This window comes from Canis lupus, chromosome 24 (assembly GCF_003254725.2).
Source record: "Canis lupus dingo isolate Sandy chromosome 24, ASM325472v2, whole genome shotgun sequence".
Lineage (NCBI taxonomy): Eukaryota > Metazoa > Chordata > Mammalia > Carnivora > Canidae > Canis > Canis lupus.
In genome coordinates, this window is record NC_064266.1 from 20,082,580 (window position 1) to 20,096,637 (window position 14,058).

At 52.0% G+C, this 14,058-nt stretch overlaps 1 protein-coding gene across 6 annotated transcripts in view; it reads left to right on the forward strand.

Annotated features, from left to right (window-relative positions):
* Nucleotides 1–14,058, forward strand: part of ANGPT4 (angiopoietin 4) — a 59,492-nt gene that overhangs the window by 16,740 nt on the left and 28,694 nt on the right. For all 6 annotated transcript variants that reach the window (XM_049100350.1, XM_035705562.2, XM_025469588.3 and 3 more), the window contains exons 2-4: nt 7,738–7,893; nt 9,408–9,529; nt 11,920–12,152. In XM_049100350.1, coding sequence (XP_048956307.1) covers nt 7,738–7,893; nt 9,408–9,529; nt 11,920–12,152 — 511 coding nt within the window. The remainder of the gene's footprint in view (nt 1–7,737; nt 7,894–9,407; nt 9,530–11,919; nt 12,153–14,058) is intronic.

Genomic DNA, 14,058 nt, shown 5'->3' on the forward strand with positions numbered 1-14,058 from the left:
AGACCACACAGCCAGGAGTCCTCAAAGATAGATATAAACAGAAGCCATCTCTGGGTCTCCAGGAAATAAATACCATTAAGGCAAGATGAAGTTTCCAGAGCCTCTTAAGGAGTGATGCAGGGAGCACCTGCTATGTGCCAAACACCCTCTGGTTCTTTCTCCAGGAATCTCATTTTTCCTTCACACTAATCCCCAAAGGGGGTTTCCTGGTTCCCCCTGGTTCCCCATCTGACAGATAAGAGCATCAAGACTCAGAGTGAAGACACTCAGCCTGGGTCCTATGGCCAGTGAATGGAGAAGTCAGGATTTATACCCAGTGCCTAGAGTTCTAATGCTAGAAGCCTTGCCAGCCTCTGGAGGGGTTGCCACTGGGCCTCATTCTCCTCCAGTGTTCTTCCCACCTAGGGGGGCCAGTCCCACACCTTGATGAGTTCCCACCCACAGTGACTCAGAGCTAGACATTGTGTAGAGATGCCCTTGACTCCCAAAGGGCCCCACAAATGTTGTGGGGGACCCTAGCCACCCACTCCAGTGCAGCTCTGGCCAGCCAGGGTCATGACAGTGGGCTCTACCCTCCTGGTTTCCCTGCGTCCCCCAGGATCCTTGACCAGAGAAGCTCCAAGCACTTCTGCCAACAGGGCCCTTTTCTATGAGCTCCATGTGCATACCCCATGGAGTGGTACTGTTCTCACCCCCACCTATAAATGGGGAAATGGAGGCACAATGGCTGGAAGTGACAAGCTGTGGGGTAGAGATTTAGCTTTTTGTAAGTGTATTTCTCTCCTTGCCTTTTGTTCTGTTTCCCAGTGGCTACACCACAGAGCCATATGCTGTTACTTATTTCAAAGCTAATTCTTCCAGTAGAATAAGTGTCCAAGCCATTCATTCATTCATTCATTCAACCAAACGAACATCCTTGATCCACCTAAGAATTTCCAGATATCCTTCGAGGCTCCAGAAGAAAAGGCAGACCAACCCTCATACTCTTGGAGTGGATGCTCCACCAAGGGGGAATTGTGAGGGGGATCTTCAGAGGTCCTAACCTTCTCTGTGCTCTGGGCCTCTCTGGCATCTGGCAAAGCTCTGGACCCTCTCTTGGAAGAAGATTTTTTTCAAACATAAAATTAAATGCATAAAGTTAAAGGAAACAAATTGCCTTAAGATACAGATATCAAAATATATTTTTTAAAGATTTTATTTATTTATTCATGACAGACAGAGAGAGAGAGAGAGAGAGAGGCAGACACAGGCAGAGGGAAAAGCAGGCTCCATGCAGGGAGCCTGACGTGGGACTCCATCCTGGGTCTCCAGGATCAGGCCCTAGGCTGAAGGCAGCGCTAAACTGCTGGGCCACTGGGGCTGCCCTCAAAATATTTTTAAAACAGATCTGTGATATAGTTACCTATTTGCTCTCGTGTTAATACATTAAATAACAAAATCTAATGATCTAGTGCCTTCCATCATTTTGAGATCATGATAAGTGTAAACAATATATCATGGATGTTCACAATCACTGTGGTGAGACACAAGAATGTCTGTGATGTCTACTGGTGACAAAGTCATGGGCATGGGCACCACCACGGTAGCAGTCTGTGGCCCATAGGCCTCGCCGTGGGAAGAGCTCGGTTCAGTTAGAGATTAGCAGACCCACTGTAGCGAATGTTCTGTATCTTGCTTGTCTCACTCAAGAGTGCAACTGGGGCATCTTTTTAGATCAGCCGCCAATGAAGGTCAACCTCCTTTTTAACAGCCACCTAGTAATCCATGACACAGACATACTGGAATTTGTCATGTGTTGATTATGTAACCATGCTCTGGCCCTTTACGTAGGTCATGTCAGGAATCCTCCTCCTCCTCCCTATCCCAGAGATAGGAGCTATGATTACCCCCATTCTAGAGAAAAGGCCCAGACAGGTAGAGAGAGGTACCTGCCCTAAGTCACACAGCCACTAAGTTGAGAGCTTTGATTCGAACCCAGGCTTATCAGATACAAAGCACTGACGACTCTTTCCACATTGGCTTTTATCTGTTGTTGACAAACCATTTTTCCCAAATATGAACCACATGCACCATTTTCCAAGGAAGAGACAGGCAGGGCAGATCACTGTTCTGATTCTCAAATATGCCAGACACACTCACATCTCAGGGCTTGTGCATGTGCCTTTCTGTTTGTCTAGAATTCCCTTCCTCCTGACTTTGCCACAGCTGGCAAGCCTCTCAGCTCAGGCGGTCCCTCCAGTGAGGGGTTCCCTTGCACTCTGGCTGAACTCCCTGCTGACCCCATCCACTACCCTGTCTCACCTCCTTAAGAGCATTCATCACTATTGGAATTTAATGGATGATTTAGTGGAAGTACCTGGAATCAGAAAACTTGCCATTTTTGTTCATTCCTGATTTCCTAGTCTCTAGTACAAGGCCTAGCACATAGTAGGTGCTCAAGAAATTCCTGAGTTGATACATATATGACACTCAGAGGGTGAGGGGTTTGAGAAACTGTATTTATCATTATAATACATAATTTTATATGGGACATTTTTTAGAATCTTTTTTTGGTGGGGTTTGTTTTTTACTGAGGTACAGTCCACATGGTGAGATACACCTTTCTAATATATGGCTCTGGGGGGTAGTGACAAATGTGTATGGTTACGCAACCACTACCAAAATCATGATATAGAACATTGCCAACACCCCCAGAAAGTTCTCCTATGACCCTTTGCAGTCAATTCCCAACCCTAGATGCCAGTTCCTGGCAACAGCATGGACTCTGACTTTTCTAGAAGTTACATCAGTGGAATCCTACAGCATGTGGCCTCTTGAGTCTGGCTTACTTCGTCCATGTTGTTGGGTGCATCACTATCTCCTTCCTTTTCTTTCTTTTTTCTTTTTTTTATTTTATTTATTTATGATAGTCACACAGAGAGAGAGAGAGAGGCAGAGACACAGGCAGAGGGAGATGCAGGCTCCATGCACCAGGAGCCCGACATGGGATTCAATCCTGGGTCTCCAGGATCACGCCCTGGGCCAAAGGCAGGTGCCAAACCACTGCACCACCCAGGGATCCCTCTCCTTCCTTTTCATGGCTGAGTAGAGTCTGCTGGATGGATGGACCACAGTTGCTCATCCATTGTGTAGTTGTAAACTTTTTTTAATATAAATAATGTGGGGAAAAAGCAGACTTGAGGGGATCTCCTTGGCCACGGAGACTGCTCATCCATGCAATGCTCACCTGTGGTCTGTCCAGAATACCTACCTTCATCACCCAGCCCCTGCATGTCTAAACTCCTTTCTTTTCTTTCCAGGCCCTTTACAGCTGCCCTCTCCCCAAAGAGGAGTAAGATTCCCTGTCCCCATGTCACAGATCAATAAAGTGAGGCTCAGAGAAATGCAGCTCTTAACTGCTAGAAGTTCACAGTTGGAGTGCCATAGAGCTAAAACTCAAACCTTGGGCCAAGGGGAGAGGGTTGACAGGCCAAAGGCCAAAGGTAAGCCTCTTTGCAGGCTGTGGAGGTGATGGCAGTTCAGGCCCTTATCCCACCCCTCATCTCAACCCTGAGAATCTGCAAGCATGAGGGTGACAGGGAAGGCGCAGGTCCAATCCTATTGTGGGGGAAGGAGGCAGGGGCTATGGAAGATGTCATTCTGGGCTGGCTCATTCATTGGGACTCTCCCCCCATCCTTCCAGCCTGAGCCTGAACCCTAGGCCAGACCCAATCCCCACTACACAGGCCAACATTACTCACCAGAGCCCAGCATGGCCAAAATGGGACCATCTGGCCCCAATTTCCCATCCTAGGACCCATGCTGGTGGGCGGGTGTGGCAAATTAAGTGATGGGCCCCAGCTGTGGGTGGCCTGGGCCCCACCCAGCCACTTAGCCACAGGACAACCAAGGGACCAATACGGGTACTCATGGAACTCCTGTCACTTGAGATGACCACCAAGTTACCCTGTGTCCCCAGCCCAGCTCTGCAGATCTGAAGGAGCAAGCACCTGGGCAGGGAGTCGTGGAACCTAGCCCACCAGGTGATGGTGACCTTGGGCAAGTGTTCTAGGCCTCAGTTTGTCCACCTACAAATGAGAGGCTTAGGGAGGATGGCTGAGAAAGTCTCGTCTTGGGACTAAACTTGCTATTTGTCTGCCTAGAGTTGAAGCTCGGAGCCTGGGAGTCTGCATTTTACACCAGGTTCCAGGAGGTCTGTGACTGGTGAGAGAGGGCAAGATCAGCCTCAGTATAGTTCTGCCTCCCCTATTCCCCATGGGGTGCCCAGGCAGCCACACATTAGTAACCCCAGGGAGGCCACAGAGGTGTGGTGGGAGCACACCTGAAGGGACCCATGGGGATGACAGTAGCCTCACCCAGGGTGCAGGGAAGTGGGCAGATTCAAAATTTGCATTGGGATCATAGTGGCCAAAACTCACTAGAGGATTGAGTGCAGCAGGTGAGAAAAAGAGAAGCATCAACGATGACCTCTGGGTTTGGGGCCATTTGCCAAGATGGGAAAGATGGGGGCAGTGAGGGAGAATGGGGTGGGTTTGCAGAGACAGTGCAGTGGGACCTGAGGAACAAAGGGGTCCATGTTGGATATTTTTGCCTGAGATGCTTGCTGGAAGTCCACGTGGGGATGGGGAGTTGGTGGCACATTGAGGAGAGTAGTCTGGGTGGGAGACGGAGCCAGTGCTGTCAGCACATGGCAGCCCTAGGACCTACAGGAGCACCTGCAACGGGGCCCTGTGCACTTTGGTATCTGGTCCTGGGTGAAGCTAATAAATCCCTTTTCAGAGCAATGCTTTTAAATGTATAAAATGAAAGTATAAGAACATCCAGTGATGTTGCCATTGTAATCAAAATATTAGATATCAAATCGGTGCTATGGTTGTAGCATTACCTAGTGGTGGGTTTGAGAACGTCCATCATTCTGAGGCCATGATGAGTAAAATAGGTATTTAAGATGCTGTAACAGGAGCACCTGGATGGCTCAGTCAGTGAAGCAGCTGACTTCTGCTCAGGTCATGATCCCGGGGTCCTGGGATGGAATCCCATGTCAGGCGCCCTCCTTAGCCGGGAGTCTGCTTCTCCCTCTCCCTCTCTCCTCTCTCCCCACCCCACTGCCTCACTCCTACTCATGCTCTCTCTCAAATGAATAAATAAGATCTTAAGAAAAAAAAAAAGATGCTGTAACACTTGCACTATGGTATGGAAATATTGGTGATTTCTATTGGTAATGAAGTTGCAGGATCAGCTGAAAGTGCTATCGTTTGTGGCCTACACTCATAACCAAAGGAAATGACAAACTTTGCTTACAGGTTAGCAAGCAAGAGTTTTTTCTCACCCAAGTTCGTGGACCCTCTGAATTATCTTTGCAGGCCCTGTGGTCCCCACTAAGAACCCCTGACCTAGGGATAGAACATACATAAAGATGAGAGGCTGGAACTGGGCTCAGAGCCCCCGACATGTAGGATGCTGGTAAAGGAGGAGGCAGAGAGGAGGTGATCGTGGGTAGGAGGACAACTAGGAGAAGGAGCATCTGGGAAGTGCTTCCAGAACTCAGGAGTGACCATCTGACTAAATGCTACTGAGAGGGGAGAGAGTGAGAAGACAATGGGCCTTGTCCAGGAGCCGATGACCAGGCCAGTTGAGAGAAGGGGCTCCCCAGGGCTGGGGAGGCAGGCCGGGGAGTGCAGGATTCAACAGTTTGGGTTATATATATATACTGCTTAAAGATTTATCTATTTGAGAGACTGAGCAGAAGGAAGGGCAGAGGGAAAGGGAGAGGGAGAAGCAGACCCCCGGTCTGAGCTCAGAGCCCAATGCAGCGCTCCTGGGATCGTAACCTGAGCCAAAGGCGGACACTTAACCGACTGAGCCACCTGGGCGCCCCAGTATGGGTTGTATTTTTTTCTTGAGTGTGGTAAATACACAGACTTCATTATATTATTCCTTGTGCTTTTTTCTATGCATACAGTACACCATAATCATATTGTTAATGTTTTTAGAGGCAAGGGTGGGGCTGGAAGCAAGAAACTGGAGGCAACTTGAAGTTTTGCTGTTGAGGGGACCAGGGAAATTGGAGACGCAGCTGGAAGGACTGTGGGGTCAAAACTTTGTTTTTAGATGGGAGTGGTCGGAGGATGTTTGTGTGTTACAGGGGACGGCGGTGCAGGGAGCTGATGGTGCAGAGGAGGGAGGAAGGGGCCAATGTGACAAATGCCTGAGAAGCTCCAATAGGCCTGTCTCCCTGGTCCTCAGTCAATTCTGTGACTGCCACCTGAGGGTTCTCACACTTGAGGGAGCATCAGGACTCACTTGAATGGCTAGGTGCCACCCCAGAATTTCTGAGTTAGTAGCTCTGGGGTAGGACCTAGAAATTTGCATTTTTAGCAAGCTCCCCAGGGATGCTGCTGCAAGGGCCACACTTTGAGCACAGCTGCTGTAGTCAATACCAGCACCCCCACATGTGCCCCCTCCAGGATCTGGTGTTGCAGTTGTTCCTTCCAAAGCACTGGTGGGAGGAAGGCATGGGAGCAGAGTGTTAAGAAAGAAGAGGGGAAGGGTGCCTGGGTGGCGCAGTCGGTTAAGCCTCTGACTCCTGGTTTTGGCTCAGGATGGGATCTCAGGGTCCTGAAATGAGCCCTGGGCCAGGCTCAGCACTTAGTACGGAGTCCGCTTGAGATTCTCTCTCCCTCTGTCTCTGCCCCTCCCGCTTGTGCTCTCTCTCTCTCTCTCTAAAATAAATAAATCAAACTTAAAAAAAGAAAAAAGAAAAGATGGCAGAGGGAAGAAGAGCCCAAGGAGGAAACAGCCAGAGCCTGGCCCCCCAGCCAAGTTCACCACTTCTCCCTGGGGAGTGCCCGTCTTCCCAGGAACCCTGGGAGCTACCCTGTCTGTCAGACCTCCTGGAAGTCTGAGCAAGAGGGCAAGGAAAGGAGCCAGGGCGGGGGCGGGTGCAGAGGGGGATGGCCAGAGGCCAGCATGTGTGCAGAATGGAGAGGGAGTGGAGGGGGGACACCAGCTCTCTGCCTGCGGGCCCTGAGCTCTGAGAACACACTGTTCACCTTTACAACTTGATCCTGGTCTCATGCCAGACCAGCTTCTACTGCTCTTGGGAAAGAGAGCAGCCCTGTCAAAGACATGAATGTTAGCTCGTGGGACCCCAGGACATCTGAACTGAAAGAACCCTTGGAGACTGTCCGGTTCAGCCCGTTTGGCAGATGGAAGAAGCCAGAAAATAGAAAGTCCAGCTTGCTGGATAGACCCGCAAACTTTTGTAATGGGCATGACATTGGGGGCTATTCTCTGACCCTTGCAGTTCCCCCTTTTCCATCAATTCATTGAACACATATTTACTGAGTACCCACTGGGCACTAGGCATTGCGCTAGACACAGAGGTAAGACCTAGTCTCTGGCTTCACAAAACGGACATTCCAATGGTAAAATGGACAATAGACAATAAAAATGTAATACAAAGTTAGAGAATGATAAGTGGTAGAAAGAGACCTGAAATGACATGAGGGAGGGAGGGATGGCGGGGGTTTCCAGGAAGAGGGAATAGCATGTGCAGAGGCCCTGAGGTAGCTGTATGCTTGCCATGTTGGAAGGATGTCACGGAGGCCAATGTATCTGGAGCAGAGTGCAGGAGACGACTGAGAGAAGAAATTGGAGTGGGAGCAGAAGGCCAGGTCATGGAGGAAGTCTTCCTCCAGGCTCTACCCATGACCCCAGCCCATGGTCTCCCCACAGCTAGAAAGGTACATCCAGATGAACTTGAGGTCAGAGCTGGCACAGGTCCAACAGCACATGGTCCAGAACCAGACAGCCACCATGTTGGAGCTAGGCACGAGCCTCTTGAACCAGACCACCGCCCAGACCCGCAAGCTGACTGACGTGGAGGCTCAGGTACGGAGAGCGAGCAGGTGGCACAGGGGCAGGGGGATGGGGGGACCTGTGGCGGGCCGGCTGGCTTGCAGCCCAGATCATCTTGCCTTAACCTCTGTCCCTGGGTAAAGTCTGGGCTACATCTGGGACTGTAGCACCCTGGGGCCCCTCCCTGATGACCCCATGACAAAATACTCTGACCCCCCAGCTATGAGCCCTGGGCGGTGCACACTGGGTTTGGTTCTTCTACATCTGTGACTCCAGGGACTCCAGATCTGTGCTGGGCACTGGGATTAGAGGGGGGATAGGAGCACAGATCCAGTGCTCTGAGGAAAGATAGGTAATGAAGAAGTCAATCAGCCTCAAGGGGCCCGCAGCTCGGAGACGGGGAGCCGTGGGAGCACAGAAGGGGAGGGAGGAAACAAATGTATAAGCAGCAGGGTGAGTAAATGAACGGATGAAAAGATTGAATGACAAATAGGCACGTGTCTCTTGGAGCCCTACTAGGTGCCAGGCACTGTGGGAGGTGCCCGGTTCTAGCTCAGAGCAGTAAATGAAACAGGCCTGCCCACCCTTGAGCATCTTCCTTTCTGATGACCACCAGGAGACTGAATAGGATAAATAACCTGCATCTGTGAGAGGGTGGGAGTCTCAGGGGCCGGAGGGAGGGAATGTGTGCTAGGAGCGGAGAAGGGGTGGCTTGCAAGTTTAGACAGGGAGACCAGGAAGGCGCTGCGGGGAAGGTAGAATTGGAGCCAGGCTCACCAGGATGGCCTTCTGGACAGGGAGAGCCGCATGTGCAAAGGCCCAGCGGCAGGACTGTGCCATCAAGCACCAGGAACACCCAGGAGGTCAGTGTAGCTGGAGCGACCAGGGAAGAGGGGTGGGCAAGGGTTCACAGAGGCAGTGAGGGCAGGTGACATCACAGGGTGCTGCAGGTCATGGGGAGGACTGGGACCTTTCCACTGCATGCAGTTGGAGCCACAAGAAGATTCTGAGCAGATGCGCTACATTTTAGAAGGCTGCCTTGGGCTGCTCAGCAGAGGAAGGACTGTAGGGGATCAGGGTGGAGAGAGAGCGCCCTGTGAGGAGGGTGGCACAGGACACAGGGCAAGAGATGACAGAGGCCATGACCAGAGAGGGGGCCCTGGAGGGAGGGAGAGTGGTCAGGTGTCCATTTGGAGGCTGGATCTGACAGGACTTGCTGGTAGATTGGATTGGGGTGGGACATGGGTGGTTAGGGGGACTCCTCCTGGGATGTGAGTAGCAGGAGAAATGGACTGCACTGTTGTGTGCAGTGATGGGGAAGAGTAAATTCAAGAGGAAGATCATAAACTCAGTTCAGGCCTGTGAGTGAATGAGTGAATAAAGGAACGAGTAAACGAATGAACGACTATAGGAACTAACTGCTGGGAGGATGGCAGTAGGTCAGCACGCTGCTGGAATGCCAGAGCCCCTGGATGGGTGGGCGGCTGCCGAGTGGGGCTTCTGCATGGCCTGCGTCGGCCCCTTCCTCTCCCTGTTTGCGGGAACAGGTCCTGAACCAGACATCCCGAATGGAGATCCAGCTGCTGGAGACCTCACTGTCCACCAACAAGCTAGAGAAACAGCTACTACTGCAGGGCCATGAGCTCCACAGGCTGCAGGGCCGCAACAGGTGGGCACCAGGACCCCGGCACCCGGCCGGGGCTGGGGGTGAGGGCCAGCCTGGGACCCAAGTGGGGCAGGACCTAGAGTGGGCACGAGAGCCAGGGCTGGGGTGGGCTGGGGGCCAGGCAGGCACCCCTGGGCGGAGATAGGAGATGGACATTTTCCTGAGGCTCAGGACACACTGATTCTTTCTCTGTTCTCTCTTTTTCCCTCTTTCCTTCTTCCTTCCTTTCTTTCTTCATTTTATAAATTTTTAACAGCTTTATTGAGCTACAGTTTACATACTGTACAATTCACCCTGTAAATTTTTATTTGATTTACTTATTTGCCAATAAGTAAATCCAATCTTATCCACTGATTCCCTTTCCCAGAAGCAACCACACTGCCAGCTCCTCGTCTGTACTGGCAGAGAGTCTCGGCATTTATAAACAAATACACTTGAGGGGAACACCCTTCAAATTACAAAGAATAAAAGAGTCATGGGGTCCAGATAAGGCAGAGAAATGGCCATCTGAGGCTGATTTCATCTTGGTTTCGAGCTGAGTGGAGAAAAACTGTCGAGGTCAGGGTGCTGGAGGAGGCCAAACCCACACACTGCAGCGGCCACGGGCCTGTGTACGAAGGGAGATGTTATTGTTCCTCACGTGCTGGGTCAGGATAAGGCCTCCAGGTCCACCCAGCTCCCTCTCATCTGCGTGCAGCTAATGATAGTTTGTCCATCTTCTTATTCTTATGCCCTCACCCCAAGGTGGAGGAGGGCAAGGACTGAGGTCTGAAGTGGCACTGGGTGCCTAGAAGTCAGTGAAGATGAAGGATGTCATCAATAAGCTCTTGGCCCATGGAGATAGCTAAAATTCTAGAATCCGAGTGATTCCCAATTTTTTTCTTCTTACGGTGTAATTTGGGGTTCAGGGGAAATTCCTTCTGCCCTGGCTAGACTTGTTGTTCCAGCCTAGAGAATGGTTTGGCATAACCTCATAGATAGGAGAATGTCTCCCTCCTATCCTATCTGTCAGCCACCCACCGCTTTTCCAAGTTTCTTATGCTCTTCCATTCATTCAACCAACATCGTTTTTGAGCTCTAACCACATGTCAGACACTGTTCTAAACACGGGGGTTACAGAAGCGAAAAAATTCCTATCCCATAGCAGACATTCTATTAGCTGACATTTGAGGGTTTCTGCTGAATATCTAAACAAGTATGTATATATGGTCTTTTTTCCCCCCTTCTTGAACCCAAATGGAGTATACCACGCTCCTGCACCTCTTTTTTTCCAAGTATCCTGGAAACTGTTCTATAATTGCAGGACACACTCTAACTGCATCATGTTCACCCAATGGCTGTGCCCACACTTACATCCTCAGTCCCCAATTGATGGTTATTAAGGTTGTTTCCTGTCTTTTACTCCTGTTCAATCGAAACCCCTAATAGTGGCTCTGTATCTCGTTGCACACACACGGGGCAAATCTGCAGGATAAAATGTCAAAAGTTAAAAAGATTTTTCTTTTTCTAAAACTCTATTTTTAAAACTCATGACAAATATGCTCCATGTTTATTGTATCACCAGACAACAGAGACCTGTATAAAACGAAGGGGAAAGTGGGTTCCGTCCAGCCACCTGCATCTTCCTCCCTCCCCCCCATATTCCTCCTCCCTCCCCCGGACCACTCCGCCAGGAACACAGCACTCAGCGAACTGCCTTTCACTTCTCTACAAGCGCAGCCATCAGTGTCCTTCCACACGTCTTTCCATGCCTTTTCGTATCAGTTCACTGGTTTCCCTCTCCATTTACATGAATGCCCTTTCTCTCTCTCTCTCTCTCTCTCTCTCTCTCTTCCCACATGTGGGACTGGCCTAGAGGCACCGATGTGCCAGCACAGTTCACCCCACGTCCTGGGCGTCTTTCCAATTCCGTGCGGATGCGCTAGGCCTCCCTCCTCTTCGCAGCTCCAGAACATTTCCAGGGACACGGAAAGAGAACAGACTCCGCCAGCTCTGACTGTTTGGCATTCACTCTCGCCCCTGCTCCCTGGGGGTTATCTCCTGAGAACCGACTGCTAGGTCAGAGGGCAGGCATAGTGGGGATTTGGTAACAAGGTCCTGGTTGCTGGCATATCCTCCCACGCGCATCTCTTTCTTCTATGGGCTGCGGTCCATCTTCTTCCCGGGCCGGTTCTCTCTTTTCTCCCCTCCTCACTCTCTGCCATCAGTGGGCACGCCCCACCCCGGATCCCCCACCCCCGACTGTGTAACCCGGGACAGGACGCTCTACCTCCCCGGGCCTCGGTGCGGATCTGTCCTGCAGAGCGCCTCCCCGGGGCCCCCAGGGGCAAGCGCGCGAGTGTGGCAGCGCGGTGGGGACAGCGGGCTGACGCTCGTGCGCCCCCGTCCCGCAGCGCGCTGGAGACGCGGGTGCAGGCCCTGGAGACGCAGCAGCAGGCGGAGCTGGCTTCTCTCCGCGGCGAGAAGGAGCGGCTGCGGCGTCTGCTGGGCCGCCAGAGCGGCGCCCTCGCCGGCCTCGAGCGCAGCCTGCGCGCCGCCAGCAGCAACTCCAGCCTCCTGCAGCGCCAGCAGCGCCAGCTGCTGGAGTCCGTGCAGCGCCTGGTGCGCGTCGTGGCACAGGGCCCGGGTGAGCGAGCCGGACGCCCAGAGCGGTGCGGGAGGAGGGGAGGGGACGGGACGGGACGGGAGGGGACGGGAGGGGAGCGGAGGAAGACCCTGTTTACCCTCCTGGCTCGCTTGACCCAGAAACCACTCGGGAAAGGCCGGGCCCCTCTCCAAGTACCTTACCTGTGAAACAAATATGGTGAGGACCAGAGTCCCAGGAGAAGCCAAGCCAATCCAGACTCTACCCCAAGACTCCATGAGTGACCTTGAGCATGTCCCCGTCCCTCTCTTGGCCTCAGTTTCCCTATCTATAGAATATAGAGGTTGAACTTGCTGCTCCCCAAGGACTTCTCTCATCCTGTCGCCCTTGTCCCTAAGCCCAGGAGGGCCGAACAGAAGTTAGGAGGCATCTCTGGCTCTAGGTTCTGAGAAGGCAGAAAAATTCCTGGGTCTGCTCCCCAGCGTTCACTGACTCCTTCTGATGGGGCCCACTTGGGGTGGCCAAGGCATGGCTGATTTCAGCTTCAGTCACTCGGTCAGCAAAACCCACTGTGTGCCAGGTCCAGTGCCAGGTACTGGAGATACAGCGGTGAACAGCATAGTCTTGCAAAAATGCCCACCTGCCCATCACTGGGTCTCTAAGGGAAGAAGGAGGAAATGTATGTTTTTGAGTGCCTACTTGATACCACTACATGCTTGCAGTGTTCTTGAAATTTCCAGGCCACAGAAGGCCTAAAAGGCTGTGCTGAGGAGAGAGAACATTAACTGGAGGATAGTCAGGAGCCACAGGAGGGTTTTGCACCTAGTGGGACTATGTTTTGGAAGCTCAGTTGGAACCAGGCAGTGGAGAATAGCTGGGTGAGGAAGGGGCTTCTATTCCTGGATCAACCACAGCAGGAGGCTGGGAAGGCTTTAGGTAACACAAAGTCAAGCAACAGTGATGGGTTCCAGGCACTACGGCTGGCAGTGATTTGGGGCCAGTGGATGGCACCAGGGCTCTGTCTAAGTCAGGCAAGCCCTGCTGGGTTAAGGTATTTGAGGCCCCAAGGAAGCTACAGGGAGAAGTGGATACCTTCCAAACCATGAGATATGAAGTGACCCGAATCCATCACTGGCTTGTGCATGGCCTTGGCAGTGAAGCTGCCAAAATTAGTCCCATGTGTGGGTGTACTGTAGCTCAGCCCCAGATGCAGGCCCAGGCCCAAGGCTTCTCCCCACACACTCCCTGCTAACCCAGTCTCCAGCTGTGACCCAGTGTCTGCTCACCAGTCTGGGTAGGAGGTTGAATTAGGCACCTCGCCTCAGGGACCCTTTGCCCAAACACCCTGTTACCCTGCCCCACTGTCACCAAGGCATTTGAAGTTGTGCCTCCTATCCAAGGACTCCTTCATAAGACCTAGAGTGAGGGAAGGCTCTGCCCATGCCCCCAGCTGTGTGCACTGAACCAGTTACCTTACTCTTGGACTTTGGTTTCTTGGTCTATGAAAGGGGGAAGTACTTCCTTGGAGTTCAGACCTTAATGACCTCGCCTGGAAGATTCTAGCAGCCTTGTCCGTGGCCTCTCTGCTTTGAATCTCATCCCCTTCAGTCCCTGTTCCACACCCTGGCCAGAGTGCTCTTCTTCCGCACAGTCCAGGCTCCTCATCCTGGCATTCAAGGCTGATCTGGCCCTTCTTCAAACGGCCTCATCTCTTTCTCCTTCATGACCCTGCCTGTGCCATCCTTGCCCTACTCCTGTCAAGTTTATGGGCCAGCCAGAGCTCTCTCTGGCCTCAGCTCTGTTCTCATGGGTAGAGGGTAGTTTCTCCTCCCTGGCTTCCACCACTTCCCTTCACTGCACCGTCCCCTGCAAACACCAAGACTGTTCCCCACCTTACGGCCCTTACACATGCTATTCCCTCTGCTTGGAACATTTTCCCCCTGTCTTA